At 35.5% G+C, this 19,088-nt stretch overlaps 3 protein-coding genes across 6 annotated transcripts; 2 read left to right on the top strand and 1 right to left on the bottom strand.

Annotated features, from left to right (window-relative positions):
• The first annotated feature begins 1,221 nt into the window (after positions 1 to 1,221).
• Positions 1,222 to 13,037, top strand: LOC110877504 (tetratricopeptide repeat protein 1). The gene is made up of 5 exons (XM_022125654.2): positions 1,222 to 1,612; positions 9,348 to 9,527; positions 11,745 to 11,871; positions 12,216 to 12,329; positions 12,761 to 13,037. Exons 1-5 carry the CDS (start codon positions 1,307 to 1,309, stop codon positions 12,874 to 12,876), a joined length of 843 nt encoding a protein of 280 aa, XP_021981346.1. The 5' UTR covers positions 1,222 to 1,306; the 3' UTR covers positions 12,877 to 13,037.
• LOC118481968 (pentatricopeptide repeat-containing protein At4g14190, chloroplastic-like) lies at positions 4,815 to 6,272 on the top strand. Its single transcript, XM_035977323.1, has 2 exons — positions 4,815 to 5,302; positions 5,425 to 6,272. Exon 2 carries the CDS (start codon positions 5,545 to 5,547, stop codon positions 6,151 to 6,153), a length of 609 nt encoding a protein of 202 aa, XP_035833216.1. The 5' UTR covers positions 4,815 to 5,302; positions 5,425 to 5,544; the 3' UTR covers positions 6,154 to 6,272.
• A 243-nt stretch (positions 13,038 to 13,280) lies between the features above and the next one.
• Positions 13,281 to 18,413, bottom strand: LOC110877503 (autophagy-related protein 18b). 4 transcript variants are annotated; one of them, XR_002557076.2, is made up of 12 exons: positions 18,193 to 18,413; positions 18,053 to 18,126; positions 17,244 to 17,317; positions 17,047 to 17,156; positions 16,360 to 16,451; positions 15,752 to 15,864; positions 15,286 to 15,405; positions 15,030 to 15,175; positions 14,304 to 14,420; positions 14,083 to 14,148; positions 13,583 to 13,785; positions 13,281 to 13,543 (listed from the first exon to the last, which is right to left on the bottom strand). XR_002557076.2 is itself a non-coding variant. In XM_022125651.2 (11 exons), the coding sequence occupies exons 1-11, from the start codon at positions 18,258 to 18,260 to the stop codon at positions 13,641 to 13,643; spliced, it is 1,125 nt and encodes a 374-aa protein (XP_021981343.1). In that variant the 5' UTR covers positions 18,261 to 18,413; the 3' UTR covers positions 13,281 to 13,640. The 4 variants fall into 4 exon arrangements, 3 of the variants coding, with proteins under 3 accessions (XP_021981343.1, XP_021981344.1, XP_021981345.1); XM_022125651.2 differs by having other exon boundaries at positions 13,281 to 13,785; XM_022125652.2 differs by having other exon boundaries at positions 13,281 to 13,785; positions 14,304 to 14,417.
• Positions 18,414 to 19,088: the final 675 nt, after the last annotated feature.

Below are 19,088 nucleotides of genomic sequence, written 5' to 3'. Positions count from 1 at the left end.
AAGGATAGTCACTCCGTCATAAAAAAAGCGATTTTATATAACCTAATATATAATAATAGGACCCACACGTCCTCCACGTTGGAAATTCGGTTGTTTTCAGTTCAGTTATTACGGTGCTAACACGTTAAAATATGGATGAGCTCGGTACCGGTAACGACAGCGAAAGTACCGATCCGGAAAATCATCGAAATTAGGTACCGGCACCGAAAATGCTCGGTACAATACATTATGGTATTTGAAGGTAAAAATCAATAAATACAGGTATGGTGCTAGACCGGTGTCGAACCGAAAGTAACGATTCTGAAAACGCCAAAAGGTGGGTACCAAATTGGTACCGAAAATGATTTGGTATAGTAAATTTGGTACCGATACGTTACCGGTTCGTTTACAGGATTTGATACGATTTGCTCATCAATATTCTAAATATCCAAGTTAATTTTACATGCTACAATTCATTCATTACAGAAAAAGACAAAAAAGAAAGCAAAATAAGTTGTTGTGTATATAAAACCTCATTCAAACGAAATACAGTTTACTTACTGTGTGTATGAAAAGTAATCTAAACGGTGCAATTACTTGCATTGCTGCGTTGCTACAGGATTTGATGAGCTTGGTACCAACCGGTACCGAAAATACCATTACCGAAATCCCCAAAAGTGGGTACCGGTACCGAATATACCTATCATGGTACGGTTCGGTACCAGTCGGTACTGGTACGGCACCGGTATTTGAGGGTAAAAACCGGTGAATACCTGTGCAGAACCGGTACCGAAAATACATTAACTTCGGTACCGGTCGGTACTGGTATGGTACCGGTATTTGAGGGTAAAAACCGGTGAATACCTGTGCAGAACCGGTACCGAAAGTACACCGCTTTGATAAATTTGAGACCGATACCTATACCCGATACTATTCTAATTTTAATTTAAAAAATAAATAATGAAACACTATTCATTGTGTTTCTTTTTTTATCATATAGTAATAGTAATAGTAATTAATGCCAAAGAACGAAATGTGTAATTGGTATTTCAAATAAAAGACGAAAACTAATTATTAAAAGACGAAAAGAACGATAATTATTAAAGTTAATGAGCGTATATTACATTACATTACAATGTAATCTAATAAAAGACGAAAACTAACATTTTTTTTTGAAACTACACTACCCTCTAAAATATCCTTTTTCTTAAACAAAAGGGTCACGTGAATGTCACGTGCTACATTCCCCCAACAATGCTAGACAAAGAACTCTCTAGCCAACAAAACGAACTTCAAACTTTTCAGGTTTTCGATTGCAAACTCGAAAATGGTGGTGATCGAGCCGGTGACGTCAGCCGATAACCATCCAAAACCGTCAAATTCAACCAACGTCGGAGTAGATTCAACCGTCGGAGACAGACTAAACACCGACGGAGCATATTCCGGAAGCGGCGATAAACCAACGGCCGCCGGATACGCTTCCGACGGTTACGAAACGGCGAGCGAGACGGAAGTCGGGGACGGTGAGGCGGTTAACGATAACACTGATAAACCGAACGACGTCGTTGAAGATGAACATCGGTTAAAGGATCAGACGTATGAAGATGCGCTTAATGATGATGAACTTAAGCAGGTTCGTTGTTTCTTGTTCTCGAAGTTTCGTTTCGTTTTGTTTTATAGTTAAGTTTGTGATCATTTTGCTTATAATGCGATAGTAAACACTTTAATTTTGTTGTATATTTGGTTATAGTGTTGATTTTGTAGAGTAGAATGTTGTGATTTTTTGCTTATATTGCATAGGTTTTGCTAGCATTTTCTTGAATTATATTTCGGAATCGGTAATTGCCCTCGAATTGTCTTTTGCGGACCGATTAGCTTTTACTTCTAGTTTTGTTTTGTCAGTGCTTTTTGATATTTGTTGTGAAGTTAACTGCTTAAGATTTATTATCACTTTTGGTGTAAAATTTTCCAAATCTTGATGCATTGGATATATGGATGTTATTCTCTGTCTTATGATTTTGTTGTATTTCATTGTGTTCGTGTACAAACGAATGAATGAAGTTAAGTAAAAGGTTTGTGTTCCAGCACCAGCAATCTGTTGTACAGATGTTCCGTCTGTCTGCCGTTGTATAGGCTAATTAGTTGCTATACTCATCATACATCATGGGGTAATTGTGCATAAACATTGAGGTTGGTGAAAGGCAGCTTTGAGTATGGTTTTATTCTGACTAGAGCTGAACAGGAAGTTGACGTATATGGTTAGTGAGGTGATTGGACTTTGGAGAAAACTATGTGTGTGCATTTAGGAAGAATACGGGCCGAAGCTGACCTACCTAGAGTCTATAAAGATTAATAGGTTATAGGATGGAGAGAATCTCAGGCAAATTATATTAACAAGTTGTTAAAAACAGCTATTAAGGGCACAAATGGTTGAGTACTGTGGCAAAATACAGAGTTACAGACTACTTGGCTATGAGTTTTATGAAAGTGCGAGTAAGTAAGGATGAAGAGAGGGCCTATGAATGTGAGTTACTGAGTTACATAGTCTTGCTGATTTGTCAAAGGTCCTTTCTAGAAAGAAACAAATTAAGGGTAATCAGGTAAGTTATTCACGACGAGAACCATGAGGTATGTTATAATGATTTTCTCATTGTTTAATGGTAAGCATAGGCCCTAGGGTGTCAACCCCATATGTCTCGATGCAGCTTCACCAACATGTGGGTCGTTAATATCCTAAGTCCTAGTTGGCTAAGTGCTGGTGGCCATAGTTATTAAAGGCGCGAGGTGCACTCAAGGCGATCTGTCGGGCCCGGGGCCTAGTCGAGAAGCGCAAAAAAAGCGTGGGCCCGAAAAAAAAGAATAAGTAATATAATTATTATATAAATTATATCTTAAACGAACCTGAAGATTATTAGAAGATGTTTTCCAGTGATTGACAGAAGATTATTTGCATACATGAACTAACCTGAAGATTATTGGCAGTTTTTGTTTGAGAATCGATGTTGAGAATCCAGTGAATGCGTTTGTTTGTTGAGAATCCAGTGAGTTTGAAAGGTCTCTTATAGATAGAGGCTGAATCTTAAAAAAAATAAATAAATAATAATTACCTACACCCACGCGCCTTAAATGCCTCGGAACTTTAAGCGCAATTTTCCCGCCCAGCGCCTTAATTGCGCCTAGGCTTAATTGCGCCTAGGCACGCCTAGGCGACCACATTAACAACTATGCCGGTGGCTAGATGTTGCCTTTTTGTATCCTAGCTAGTTTAGCCTAATATATGTGAGATGCCTAGCTTCATGGATGAATATTCAAGAAGTGCTTAACTATCTATTGTTGAATGAGATCGGTGTTTAAATTTATTGGGGTTCTCGGTGTGTTGAGTTTGTAGTAATGTCGTTCATACTGGAAGGACATTTTTTAATTTTCACAATATGATTGGCGAGTGGTGACTCCATGAAGGTCTCCATGGATGCTGTTTGGTTAAATTAAGCATGCATTGATGCATTTGCACAATTGTAAAAATCATTCAAAAGCATAAGAAAACTTGACTTAACATGATTATGGTGTGTGGGCATGCAAATTTTTGAAGCTTCATGGTACCATATTGAGGATGTGGTTAGAGATAGAAGCCGACACTATAGCCAACATAGTATCATTGTAGACCAAAAGAGCTTGAAAGAATAAGATAAAGATAAGGTTAAAAAAGGGTGACTTTTTCATTCTCAACTTATCTAGTCAATTGGATTTCATTCTCAAATCCTCCAAAGCTCGCTCTAAAAGGATGACTTGCTCTTGAAAGAATAAGATAAAGATAAGGTTAAAAAGTACTTATCCAATTCTAGTATGATAGTCTTGTTTGTAGATGTGTATCTGTTAGGTCGCGTTGTGAGGCTAGGTGACAAATATATTGTTGAGTCATGAGTGGTTAGCGCTTTATTATAGTCGAATGATGTGATGCTGAAAAGCGTTATAGTCTATGCAGTTAATATCGGTGATATATCGGTCGTATCGGTCCCTTAGTAAAATATCGGTGTCAAATATCGCTACCGATATTATCGGCGATATTGACCGGTATTTGACCGATATAACCGATATATCACTGATATTTGACCGATATAACCGATATATCACTGATATATCACTGAATTATTGTGTTAAATTGCTATATATGTAAATTCTGCATTATATTAAAATTACCGATATCCCACCGATATCTCACCGAGATAACCTATATTTCAAATATCGGTCCTTGACCGATATCCGATATTTTACCGCATTAACTGCATAGGTTATAGTGACAATGTAGCATGGGACCAATGCACTTTCTTTTCTAATTCGGCTGTTAACATAAATTAAATAATCTCATAGCCAATCCCAAGTACCAAATGTGAGTGCAATGATGGATGCTTTATAACCAAATATCATGTATAGCCGCCACCACCACAATGCTTATTTATATTTTTATAACACTCGCATATAGTTCATCTTGTTGAATGTGTACATAGAAACCGCTTTAACTTCGAATATGTTTCAGCATCAACTAAAAGTATTAAACAAGTCCATGAAATCACCTAAGGAATCTATGTCGGTTAAGAATTGCATTGGCTTGATCTCAAACTAACTGTGCAGAATAATCTGTGTTCTAAAAAATATTCTTCTACAAGGGATAGAATCTATGAATCAATTTGACCTTGTACATCCTCAAGTGTAGGCCTGGCAAAAGTAACCCATTAAGCTGAGTTTGGGTCCATTTGGGTCATAATAACAAGCTTTTGGGTTGTTTTGGGTTTAATAATATTTTTGATGGGTCAAAATGGGTCAAAATAGATAAAATGAAAAGCCTGGAACGGGTCATTACGGGTCAAGTGAAAAATTAGAGTGGGTGAAATAGGGTTGAAGAACTAATCAAGCGGGTCTTTTAAATCGCCCTTTGGATGAATGAAGGATGATGCCTGAACTGCCATGGAGATGCTCCTTCCTCCCATGACATTACTGACAAATCTTCCTCTGTAAAACCCTAGTTCTTCCCAAACCCTCAACCAGAGCCCTAACACCTACAAAACCCCAATTCTCTCGTTCATCCAAACTCCCTCCTTCAGCACATATCCCACGTCGTAAAACCACCTCCTACAAACAAAACACAGTCCAATACGACGATCTCCACAAAAATTGGACCCTCAAACGAACTCTATTCGAGAAGCTCAAGCATAAAGACTCTGACCTAGTTCGGATTCTCGAAGAAGATGGAGATTGGAGCAAAGAACTCTTCTGGGCTGTTGTTGGATTCCTCAATCAAACCTCAAGATCGAACCAGATTCTTCACGTGAATGTTGATTTGTTTTGAATTTTGTTTGTTAGATGAATTGAAAGGGTACCCGTTTGGGGGAATTGAGCTTTACATTGTTAAATTTCCATGTTTTGTAATATTGGAATGCTGCACACCAGGTGTTTGATGAATGGTCTAGCAGAGACGAATCTCGAGTTAGCGTGTTTAATTACGAGAGAATTGTAAGGCTGTTGGTTGAGGAGGAATTGGTTGATATTGCAGTGTTGGCTTTAAACCAGATGAAATATATTTGGGGTGTGCAGCCATCGTCCGAGATTTACCGTTTGATCGTCTACAGTTTTGTTAAAAGCGATCGATTTGAAGACGCGTTGTTTCATCTTAAGGTGATGGAAGATAATGAAATGAAGCCACATGCTTCAATCTATAATGGGCTGATTAAATTGTATGCGAAGAATGGTTTGTATGATGAAATGGCGAAATGTGTGAAGAGAATGGAATGGAACGGATGCTTCCCGGATCAGTCGACTTACAATTTGCTAATTAGGGAGTTTTCACTAGCTAGATTGATCAAGAGGATGGAAAGAACATACAGGATTGTGATCTCGAAAAAGATGGATCTTGAAGCTTCTACTGTCATGGCAATGCTAGAGGCGTATGCTAGTTTTGGGGATTTGGAGAAGATGGAAAAGATTTATAGAACGGTTATGAGGTTGAAACCGAGAGTTTATTTGAACGATGATTTGATTCGTAAAGTGGTCGTTGTTTATGTAGAAAACTACATGTTTTCTAAGTTAGACAACATGGGTATCAGACTTTATTCCAGAATCGGCAACACGAACATCGTGTGGTGTTTAAGAATGCTTTCGCATGCCTGTCTTCTGAGCTGAACGGGAATGGAGTCTATCGTGTGTGAAATGGACTACAGGAAAATTAAATGGAGTGTGACGATCGCAAACACAAAACTATGTGCATATGCCAAAATGAAAGATTTTAGACGCTTTAAAGGCGTGGTCTTGGAAGTGGAAGCTCGAAATGTGAAACCCGACATTGTTACTTGTGGGATTTTGTATGATGCACATGGGTCCGATTTCGGGTTTGGGTTTGATGACTTGGATTATAGGATAAATATGGCATTTTTTGGGGATGTTGTGGAGTTAAAAACTGATCCTTTGGTTCTTGTTGCTTTTGGAAAGGGAGATTTTCTAAAGATTGTTGAAGAGGTTGACCATACAAGGAGTCAAAGTTGGAGTTATGAGTAATCGATTTGGTTAAGCAGCGTCAACAAGGCATATGATATGTTTTGGGGTAAATTAAGTGAATATCATCCTCACTAACTTTGGCATCTCAAGCAAGAAGAGTTGCGGATGTGGAATAAGGTCATCAATGCTATTCTTAACAAACCTGTGATAGGATCTTCTGTTACAGGGGCTTCTTTTGTAAAGTTCATGATGGCTACATTCAATACGATTTTATCTTTGTGGATTAAGCAGCCAAGTTCCTTCTTTTGACCCGTACTCAACCCGAACGAACCCGGACCAATAAGCATGGATTGGGTGTCAAAAAGTATTGACCCGTACTCAACCCGAACCAACCCGGACCTGTTTCAACCGGACAAAATTGCCCCCTTATGCACAATCTCTTTAAAAAAAACATTTTTTAACCAACCCGACCCGAAACCCGTTCTGACCCGGACCCGTTCTGACCCGAACCCGTTCTGACCCGAACCCGTTTTGACCCGAACCAAAACAACCCTTTTTTTATTTGACCCGTTTTGACCCGAACCCATTTTGACCCGAACCCGTTTTGACCCATGACCCAACCCGACCCGACCCAACCCGTTTGCCAGGTCTACTCAAGTGTATATGTAGTTAACAACCGAATTGGGTTGTAGCACTTATATGATTCAAATCGGATACCTTATAAACCAATCTCCCAAACTTTATCCACCATTTGGTGTTGATTTGCTGGAACCAAATTTTAGAATTGTGTTTATAAGTTGACTCTAGGTAAAGGAAACACTTGTACTTACTTTATATTTATCATCCATGCTTAGGAAACTTGTTAGCTGTGTTATTATTTAGATTTGGCACACGAGGTGTTGGATTTAGCCAGGTTTAGGGATCATGAAGATTTCTTAAAGCCAAATTGCACCAACTTTAGTGAATTATATTTATATATTACTTTATATTTTAGTAACAATAATAACAAAAGAAATAGTTATTAATAATGACATAATGACATAATACTTCTTATCATTATTAGATTAATATTTAATAAACATATGATATCATTTTGTCGTATAAACATGTGAATAAAATATCATCATTATCCAATGTAGTGACTAGAACGCAATTTAGAACAGCCTTTTGGCAGCCCTGTATGGTTTCAATATTCACTCAATATATATATAATGTTTTCGGTCAGTTATTACTTTTTTTGGCAGCCCTGTATGGCTTCAATATTCACTCAATATATATTATAATGTTTTTGGTCAGTTATTACTTTTTTGGCAGCCCTGTATGGCTTCAATCTTCACTATATATCTGGTGTTGTATAATGTTCTTGTATTTGTGACTAGAACACAATTTAGAACATCATTTTTGAACTTTGGGTAGCCCTGTATGGCTTCAGTCTTCGCTACATATATTATTTTTTGGTCAATTAGTACTTTTTTTAAAACTGCATGGTTCGTCCTGAACCCATCTTCGTCAGAACCCAATTGATACGTTATTAAAACGGCCCAGTTTAGACCCTAACCTGTTACCCAGCCCACTCATTTTGCCATCATAGACCTAGGTTAATAGACATCCTTAACCTTGCATTATCCATCATCTGGTTCTGGTGTTATAGGGTTCAAAGAATAAAACTCGTGTCATAAAGAAGGATTAGTAATTGAGTAATTTTGCGAAGATAAAGGAGCAGTTACTAGTTATATATGAGCTATCATATGGAAGGACTGATGACTGTATTAAGAAAGTTGTATCTTTAAGCAATGTTTTTTGAGCTTATACATTAGAAATATATAAGGTAAGGTGGTGTTCGTTTTTTAAGTGATCAAATTACTTATCTTTTTCCACCTCTTATCTATGTTGTCAAAAGCGCTAAAAGCGCGCGCCTAGGTGTTTTTTTGAAAAAGCGTAGCCTAATTCCAGCTCAGAAACTCATTTTTGCGCTGCGCCTCAGCACGTTTTTGCGCCTAGTCGCGCGCCTTTTTGCGCCTCAGCACCGTTTTTGCGCCTAGTCGCGCGCCTTTTTGCGCCTCAGCACCGTTTTTTCAAAAAAAAAACCCATAAGATAATAGAACATGGCATGTAATGTGGTGTGTGGTTGCTTGCATGGCAATCATGGAGGATAATAGTGTACGTGGGTTAGATTAAACCATGTAACATTTGACCCAGCCGACCCGTCGGGTTCTAACTCGTCTCTAACGCCTAAGGGATTTGAATAACCCATCGTATGGCTATCAGTATCGCTACTTTATAAATAGCGCCTGCTATTTATCGCTATGTAGCATATAGGTACCTTATCGATATTCCCATTAACAACTATGATTACACATCTCTGGTTCTAACAAAGTAACAAGTCAAAATTCCTATAAAGTATTGTGTTACTTAACTTGTAAAGGTGGCCTTATGATTGTATGATGCTTCAATTTCAACGACTACCAAAGAAATCCATCGTATCAAGATAATCCGTTGTTGAAAAAGGAAACGCGACAACAAATAATACTGATGGGAGCTACTGGATATCAATTATGAAAACCCCACTTTTTTTTTTTTCCTGTTTAAAGCTTAAAAAAGCACTTGTGAGGCATCTAAGCTATCACGTCAATAAATACACACGTAAAACAAATGTTTGCATGTAGGTTTATTCCGTGTGATTTGGCTCAATCTGTTATACAAGATCATGTGCTTATTGCTTGAGTTCTTTAAAGATTCTAGAAATAATCTATCACTTGATTTTACTAATTTACTGCTTCTTCATTGTTGTTCAACTGTTTGCTGGCAATAAATGATAAAATTTATGTGGATGTCCTTAAAAGCATAATAGCCTTGTTTTACCTCTTGTATTTCACATGCAGAAAATTTTGGTGCAAATGAATGATGCAAAAGTTGAAGGAAATAAGTTATTTGGAGATGGCCTGTATGAAGAGGCATTATTGAAGTATGATTATGCCATCCAACTTGCACCTGAGATGCCGTCTTCTTCTGAGATTAGATCAATTTGTCATAATAATCGCGCTACGTGTTTCTTCAAGCTGGTAAGTTGGTAACTTTTCATCCTTTTCATTTGCATATATTCATAAATTTCAAGCACTACATCTGTCAAGACCTCTATGCTTTCGTTTATGCTGGTGCATAGAATCTTAAATAAGAAATTAGGACATGAACTTTTAAGAAAGTTTATAAAAAATGTTAAAACTTAAAAAAAGTTTCATTAAATTTATAAGTGTATATTGAAAAAACATGTTCCAGATTTTGCTATATGAATAGCCTCGCTAAAAGAATTTGTCACCACATTAAACATGACTCCTATAAAAAAAAGTTATAACATGCAATCACTTGCGATTTATAAAATTGATCACTTTTTTTTATTGAATTCACTAAAACTAATCAAACTATCAAGATGATATAATTTTTTTTTCTTTTCATAAATTTATGGGAATTATAACGGAGTTAAAAAAAATGATGTTATGGACAAAGTTACTTTTTAAGTTCTGTTCTTGAATATATGCATATTTCTTAATAGTATATTTTTAGAATAAGATTATGTTTGACAGTTAAATTGGCATGAAATGAAAGTATATATGTTATAAGTCTTTTTCTTAAAAAAAGTAATATTTTTATTTTTTGCTACAACAAAAGCACTCCAAATGGTTATACTTATTCATAAAAGTGTAATCACATTCACATCTGAAATTTCTATTCCTAGCCATGTTTAGATCGATACTTATAAAAAAAAAAGAAACAAACATCAAAACTGTAAAAGAAAGAAAGATAACACTAGATGTCTAGATGCATGATGTTAACGAATCTACATTGTCATACGAGTCAGCAGATTTTACTATCACAACACGACAATGATCGCCAACTTGTTTCACTAGGTCACCACTCATCTCTGTAATATGGATTATGGGGGTGATCATCAATCTCGTCTCACTAAGGTGGTAGTTATCACTAATAGATAAGAGTGTCTGTATAATAATAGTTATCACTAATAGATAAGAGTGTCTGTATAATAATGTTTACAATTAAGATCACCACCTCACTTCTTCTCTTGCTATCTTTGATCTTGGTGATGGAATAAGTAAGAAGGTATAGAGCATCACTTAAGAGAGCATGTGCTAAATTTTTTTTGGAGTTTGGTTCGAGACAATCAATCGTTTTTGTTTTTCCAAAGTCCGCTCTTTGTATAAATCACACTAAAGCCTATTTTATATACACACAACTTTTTAATCATCTTATGAAGTCCTTACAACTTCCGTAATGAATTAAATTTGTTTTGGAAGCTTAGTGTATCAATATTAAAAGCAACAAAGATGCTTGATTGTATGTAGAGTCTTTAGCGAGTTGTGCTTTTCACATGAAATGATGTTGGATATCCTTTTATGGAAGATACTACCAATAACTTTGTTTGACCAAGATGTTTTTGAGAATTGAAATATTTAAACAATACGCAAGTTAGCCAGGGTTTTTTTTTTTTTTTTTTTTTTTTTTTTTTGTGATGGTCCAATTAGTTAAAAATTGCAATTTGTTTTTAGGTGATCATTACTTAACTTCAAAGTATTCCAATATTATGTAGTTGTGTTTAGATAATCCTATATGGATCTTCCATCTTGTATTGACTTGCAATGATAAACACTACGGATGTACACGTAATTATATATTAAATCGTATGACATTATTGTTTGTAATTTGGTATCATCAAAATCAAAGGTGTATTTATTTATAAAGCTATCATTCTTGCACTAACACGCTAACCTATTGGATTTCTCATTGGATCAATGGATCATATTTTTCTATTGATGTCATCATCTTTCCTTTGAAGACTTTCATCTAAACATGAATGATTTGACGCTTTCTGGATTATCATTAATAATCCTCTCTTTATGGTATTTTCTACCCATAAATCTTAGTTTAAATATGTCATCATCATCATCATCATCATCATCATCATACTCAGTAAATCCCACCAATAGCAAAGCTAAGGTAGGGTTTGAGGAGGGTAAGATGTAGACAACCTTTTCTCTACCCCGTAGGAATAGAGAGACTGCTTCCAGTGAGACCCCGGACTTGTTAGTTTAAATATGTGAAATGATTAATTTATCTATCCAAATCACTCCTACTAGTATGACGGTGTAAAAGATTATCTATAGTATGATGTAACTTAACCAATAATATTTATTTTTATTTTTGTTAATGTTATTGAAAAGAGAGATTATGATTCACTCTCATGGCCTTGTTTGTTTTTATAACAGGGCAAGTATGAGGATACTGTCAAAGAATGTAGCAAGGCATTGGAACTAAATCCTACGTACATGAAAGCTTTAGTTAGAAGAGGAGAAGCCCATGAAAAGCTTGAAAACTATGATGAGGCTATTGCTGGTGAGTTCTTACATTGATAACGTATTTTACACGAAAACCTACATCCGAGCGTCATGCCGTCATCACGTTTTTATGTTTAAAAAATTACATAAAGTTACAGCCCACTTTTATCACATTCCCATTGATAACGTTTTTTTTTTTCTAGTCATTGTTTTGAATTAAAATTTTAAAGTAATAAAGATGGTTCATGATTATAATACGTATACATAACTAATAAAAAAACATATGAATAATAAAAGGTTAAAAACAGCCAGTTTGGTTTTGCATGTCCGGTTCCAAATGCTATACATAGTTGTGTGGACAATATCATAATAACGTCTTCTTATCTATGCATCTTATGGCAGATATGAAGAAAATCTTAGAACTGGATCCTTCAAATCACCAATCTAGGAGAACCATCTTCCGTTTAGAACCATTGGCCATAGAAAAGCGTGAAAAGATGAAGGAAGAGATGCTCGGTAAGCTTTACCCAAACATCCTTGTATGTTAATATCATAACCCGTCAACTTTTAAAGGCCAAATTTCTTAACTCTAATACGCGTTTTCCCTCCAGTAATTTTCCACTTTCATTTGTCGCCACTTAATTTAAAATTACCAACATCAACATGTCATTTTTAGGGGTTGGGTTGACCTGCAAACACTTCTTTTCTCTAATAATAATTAATCTGCTAACAATGATTACCGAAACACTATTATCACAATAATAATCTAAACCTTTGAATAAAAACACAGTTTAGGATGTTGTAAGCTTTAGAGACTGACCATGGGCAACTTTTAAATAGCTACACTTATTTGACCTGTTTGAGATTATACACAATCAAATCGACCCATTTACAAGTAATCGGGTATGTGAATATAATAAGATTATGTGGATTTTGTATATGTGCAGGGAAGTTGAAGGATATGGGGAACTCGATTCTAGGACGATTTGGAATGAGCGTGGACAACTTTAAAGCAGTAAAAGATCCGAACACTGGCTCGTATTCAATTTCATTTCAGCGCTAGATGTATGGCTTTTGCGTGTTTATAAATAATTAAATAGCACAAACACGTTTGGTATTAAGAGTGTGGAAATAATTCATCTAACTGCATTCATACTCTGGATATAATCATGTTGGTTTTTTGTTACTAAAATACCATTTTTTAAAACAAATTGTTATTCATAATTTCGGAGTAATCACAATAACCGACATTTTCGTAGTTTATATCTCCTTGACACACATGGTCTTGTCACGACATACCGACTTTATAGCGTTGTGTATACCTTCTCAAGTACACAAATCATGAGTTACACGAGTATTTAAATATAGGTGCTTGAATCGCATTCGCTCATCAGTTCATGATGCTGCTCCAGCCTTGAAGTACGCTTTGTTCATTCCACGATGTTTTAAAGCATAAAACCTTCTTAATTACATTATTCAAAAAATATTGAAATAATATAAATAAATCTAACATTAGGGTACCACTATAACACTTGATGCCCTGGTCGCATCTTTTTGCCCTTTTAGTTGTGTTCAACAAACAAGCCGAGCTAAGCTTAGCCAAGCAGAACCAACATCAACACGAGTTCGAGCTCATAGATGAGGTGACACCGACACAAGGTTCATCTTTTGATTCGTTATCCATAAGAAGACCCAAAATGAAAGTTATTTACAACAATTATTTCATGTAACTTCAGATGATGTACAAGCCCTTATATAACATGATTGCCCTTGGTTAGATCATCATTAAACCTTCAAACATACATGGGTTCCGAAGCCAACCCAAGGTCATGATGAATTGGACTCGCTTTCTGAAATTGCTGTTAAAAGATTAAATTCTCGATCCAACGTCCAGGAAGACTCGTTCCGATGGTTGATGTTAAGAACATATTCCAAGAAATATCCATTGTATGTAATTATGGATATTGTGGCTCTGAAAGCAAAGAAACAACAAATAGGTTGGAGTTAAAAACTAAATAATTTCTGGGTTGACCGGTTTCAACGAAAACATTTTTGTCCCAAGTTTTTAATGTTCATATAAAATAACTAACGTCTCAAATATCATTAAAAACTAAATAATTTAATGATAATCTTTTTTAAATAAAAATGATTTATAAGGGTTTATGATTTGAAGAGTTGAAGATACATTGTGGTCGATTCGACCCATTTGACCTACAATATAATAAATGAGAAGCTTTATGATGGCTGAGGGTGAATTCAAGTTACTCACCTGCAAGGTGTGGATTCAGATGCTGATGTGTCAGAAGCTCTGTCAACCTTGCGAATCACGGCATAACTGTGACAAAATAAATAAAAAAACCAAAATAAGTGCTATAAAACTGTATACTTTTAATAATTCCTTTCCCCAAGGTGGCACGTACAACGGATATTGAATACTAAAAACTCAAAAGAAGTTGATAAGAAAGAAGGTTGTTTGTATATTCGTGTTACCTCTTGACCCCGGGTGCAACAGCATTATGAAGAACATGATGATGAGCCGCATCAAGTGCATCACCCACAGAATCAGGTATTATTGATCCAAGAAAAGTACTTGACCTTCTACTTCTGCTAGATAAAAAAAAAAACACGGGTCAGATCGATTTTGAGTCATCCAAAGTGTATTCAACTGCAAAACAAAGCTTCAAAAATACTTTATGAAAAGAAATAAATCATCTTGTAATAGCATAAATTTGGTAACCTTAGCATATAAATTATTTATAAAACCCAAAAGAAGGATAAAAATATGTTTGCAGGTCGCCCCAAACCTGAACTGGACGGTTTTCATTAGGGGTGCAAACGAGCCGAGCTGCTTGAGAAAAAGCTCGAAACGAACCGAGCCTAAAATAAAGCTCGTTTATTCATCGAGCTCGGGCTCGAGCCTTATCAATTAGTTTTTATTAATATTTAATAACATTTACCCCTTATTTAAAGTTGTCTAGTAAACGAGCCAAACCGAGCTTATTAAACTTGTTTACGAGCCGAGCCCGAACCTAAAAATAAGCTTGTTTAGTAAACAAGCCCAAACTTGACTTATTGAGCTCGCGAGTCTAAACGAGTCTATTATTTATATTATATTTAATTAATATATAATTAATAGATAATAAACGAGCTGAGCTCGAGCTTGGCTCGTTTGCACCCTAGTTTTCACCCACGTTACGAAAGCATTAGTTTACTGACCTTTGATCTATAGCCAACCCAAGAAAGAACGCGTGAACAGAGCCCGAAGAGCTTGTAGCCAGAAGAATATCAGGAAGTCCAATAGATTGCCCAAATGACAAAGAAAATACGTTTGACGGGTATGTTCCCCTTCGGAAACTATAAGACTGAATATCATGCAAAAAAAAAGGAACAAAAGAGACAATCAGTAGTTTAGAGATGTAGGTGAAACTGAAATTACAACGATAATAATTTGTTTGTATAATGTTTGTTTCACCTTGGTTGCATCTGCAACAGAATGAACCCTGATTATAGTCCCGTGTTCGGATGCTGTTGCTATGTACATCCCATTTGAAGAGAATACTACTGAAGCCAATGGCGACCGATGTGCGTCTATCTGTGTATTTACGCATTAATAATCACACTCGATTATATAATTTTCAAGTTTTAAAAATAAAACTTACTTTCCTAGAAAGCAAGCACTAACATCCATGTGAACCAAGAACCAAAATAATCATTTCAAGAAACTCAAATACATGTAAAACTATATATGCAGATCTATGTTTTTATACAAAATATATCTATAGTGACTTGAGGCTATGAAAATAGTAATAGATTTCTTAAAATTTACGTTTGAAAAATATTAACTAATTTTGGGACAAAGTGGATGGTTTTAAGAACTGAAGTCATGCAAATTTTCATAATTCGATGAAATAATAATAATATTAATAATAATAATTAACCTCACAGTGTGAATGGAGATCCATAACATTGTAGACTAACACAGACCCTTTTGTGGTGCTCGCTGGAAGGGCTAAAAAGCAACCATCTAAACTTGGAGAAAATGCACAAACTCCTGAATAAGAAAGAAAATAAATAAATAAATAAATAAGCAAACTGATATGTAACCACGGCATTATATCAACTAGAGTCATAGTAATAGAAATGTAATTTGGTTGAAGAAAAAAGAAAAGAAAAATAACTTGAGTAAAGTGCAGGGGGTAAAACGAAAAGCGATTAAAAAATAACTAGTGGACGTTAGCAAAAACATCGGGTGCACGTTAGCACAAGCAACCAGTGCACGTGACCACAGCCACACTATTGAAACCTCCCTTCTTTTGTCCCGATTGTTGAGTGTTATGTGCCTTATGTCCAGGCTTGATGCAAAACTACTATCGAGCCGAGGGGTCTCACTGGAAGCAGCCTCTCTATTCCTACGGGGTAGAGGTAAGGCTGTCTACATCTTACCCTCCTCAAACCTTACCTTAGCTTTGCTATTGGTGGGATTTACTGAGTATGATGATCACCTTCAAATATTAAGCATGTACATTTTAAGAGACAAAAATGTTACCTTTCAAATTTGGCACTGTGTCTATCGTGTCTAAGATAACAAGACTGTTTATGTCATATATGAATGTTTTTCCTTGCAAAACCACTATCAGCCTGCATTCATAAACGGTGTTCCACTTAAAGTGTTAAGATATATGGAAAATATTATTACACATACAAATAGTACATATAATAGTGAATAATAATAATAATGGGGTCGTTCCATATATACCCCTGAAAACTTGCATAATATCACATTTACTGAACCTAAAAGATTATTCAAAAAACTTAAAACTTCACATTTACCCTTTTCATTATATACAAGTTGATAATATGACCATTATACCCTTCTATTTCTCCTACACTCTGAAACTTGCACTCCAAAGTCTCATATCCTAATGAAAGTTTTAATGTAAGGGTATAAATGGTCACAAATTTGAAAAAGGGTATAAATGTCACAAATTTGAGAAAGGGTATATATGTCACGAATTTGAAAAAGGGTATAAATGTCACAAATTTGAAAAAGGGTATAAATGTCACAAATTTGAAAAAGGGTACATTTAATATTACGACTTTTTGTTGGGTAAATATGATAATATACCAAGTTTCTAGTGGTAAATCAAATTATCCGATATCATATTTTTTGCAAATTATTTAGTGAAATTGTAGCAGTATACATGTAAATATGTAACAAAAAATAACAGTTTACCTTTTCCTATTAACACAAACAGCCAGAATTGAAGTTAAAAAGTTCAGTTCCCGCAAAGCAGTTTCGGTTTCGGTATTGAACAAGCATAAACGCCTTGGAGATAAAGATGCCTGTCATAATTACAGGAAAGATGATAACTAAATTACATAGGTTATGTTGTGTAACAGCAACCGAATTAACTGACATATCTGAACTACCTGTTCACCAGCTCCAACAATGGCAAGAAGACTAGAGCTATATAGCATTTCAACGATTACAAATGCTCCAATAACTGAGGAATAAAATGTTGGGTCGTGTTAAAACTGATTCAGATTAATATATCCCCACAACATTCATGCATATAACTTAAAACCAACTGGAATGCGCACACTGAAGGTGTTCAGTATTGGGCCTCAAACCGAATTAAACTACAACAGAACCAAACGAAACTGAATTGCAACATAACCACATGATGTATCACACATAGTTGTTAATGGCGAATAGGGACAAATAGCGATAAGGTACCTCTATGCTACATAGCGGATAGCGATAAATCGCGGGCGCTATTTTACAAATAGTGATGCACTAGAAAAAAATTATATGTATATTATATCAAAATACCCGGTATATATGCTATTTTACATGTAAATTTAACAAAAACCTAAAATCCAGCTATTTTATAGCTATATATTAAAAAAAAAAAGTAAAAACAAACTGTCACTATTATCGCTATCTATCACTACAACCCTAATAGCGAGCCTAGACCTATACGCTACGTAGCTCGCTATTGACAACTCTGGTATCACAAATTCAAGTTAAAGCATTAAATACAAGTGTTCCGCGGTTCTTGTAGTTTTGTACTTAAAGTTAGTATTGTCCAAACACCCTTCACCATAACCCCCCCCCCCCCCCCCCCCCCCCATTTAAGCCAAGTAAAACCCAACAATTCATAATAATTCACTTGTGCAACTTCAATTCTACATATAATTGGTAACAAAAACACAATTTTACATGTGAGATGACATACCTCTTTCGTATAAGAGTCTCCCTGAACTGGAATTGAAGATTCTGAAGCCATCTTTCGTCCCAATTACAAAGCAGCTGCAATTAGATCATCAGCAAAACCCTAAATTCATGGCGATGCGGGTAGAGAGTGAGAATGAATACCTGTTATCTTGATTGAAAGAAGCACATAGAATTGGATTTGATGCAGAATTACTTGCTGCTGCTGCCATTTTAAGAAATTGAAATTGGTGTGTGTGATTTTTGATGCAAGAATTTGAAAACTTTAGCTTTCAGTTTAAGCAATAGAGTTTGCATATGATGATCGATCATAACTACATTTGGGTCTAATCGATTAAATTAAACACATATAGACTAAATTATTACGTCTGATTCTTGTATACGCATATAATAATGTATATATGTGTCGGTGCTCGGAGGTAAAAGTGAGAGTGTACTAATTTTAACGTTATTTTACTAATTTAGTGAAAATAATGTCAAAAGAGAGGGATGATTAATCATGCATCATGTGGTGGCGTTGATAGCCGAAAGATAAGGGAGTACATGCACTAATCGGCCTTTGTCTTAATTGCTGAGTGTTATGTGTCTTATGTCCAATGCTTGATGCAAAACTACTATCGAGTCAGGTCTCACTAGAAGCAACCTCTCTATTCCTACGGGATAGAAGTAAGGCTATCTACATCTTACCTTCCCCAAACACTACTTTAATTTTGCTATTGGTGGGATTTACTGAATATGACGATGATGATGACATATAGACTAAATTATGATGGATATTATATGTCATAATCCCACGTATAGAGTAAACTCATTTAAGTTTTTTTCGTGTGTTATACGGGTGATCTTACAATAAAATATATTGAGTTAAATGCTATTTTAGTCCCCCTGGTTTGAGTCATTTTGTTAGTTTAGTCCAAATGTTTCATTTTGCGCCTGTGGGTCCAAAAAGGTTTCACCATTGCCATTTTAGTCCACTAGGTTAACTTCATCCATTTTTTCTGTTAACGAGAAGGACAATTTGGTCATTTTAAATGTAATTC

The sequence above is a fragment of the Helianthus annuus genome, chromosome 9 (assembly GCF_002127325.2).
Source record: "Helianthus annuus cultivar XRQ/B chromosome 9, HanXRQr2.0-SUNRISE, whole genome shotgun sequence".
Classification (NCBI taxonomy): Eukaryota; Viridiplantae; Streptophyta; class Magnoliopsida; order Asterales; family Asteraceae; genus Helianthus; species Helianthus annuus.
The sequence above is the reverse complement of the archived record's forward strand: the minus strand, read 5'-3'. Positions and strand labels throughout refer to the sequence as shown.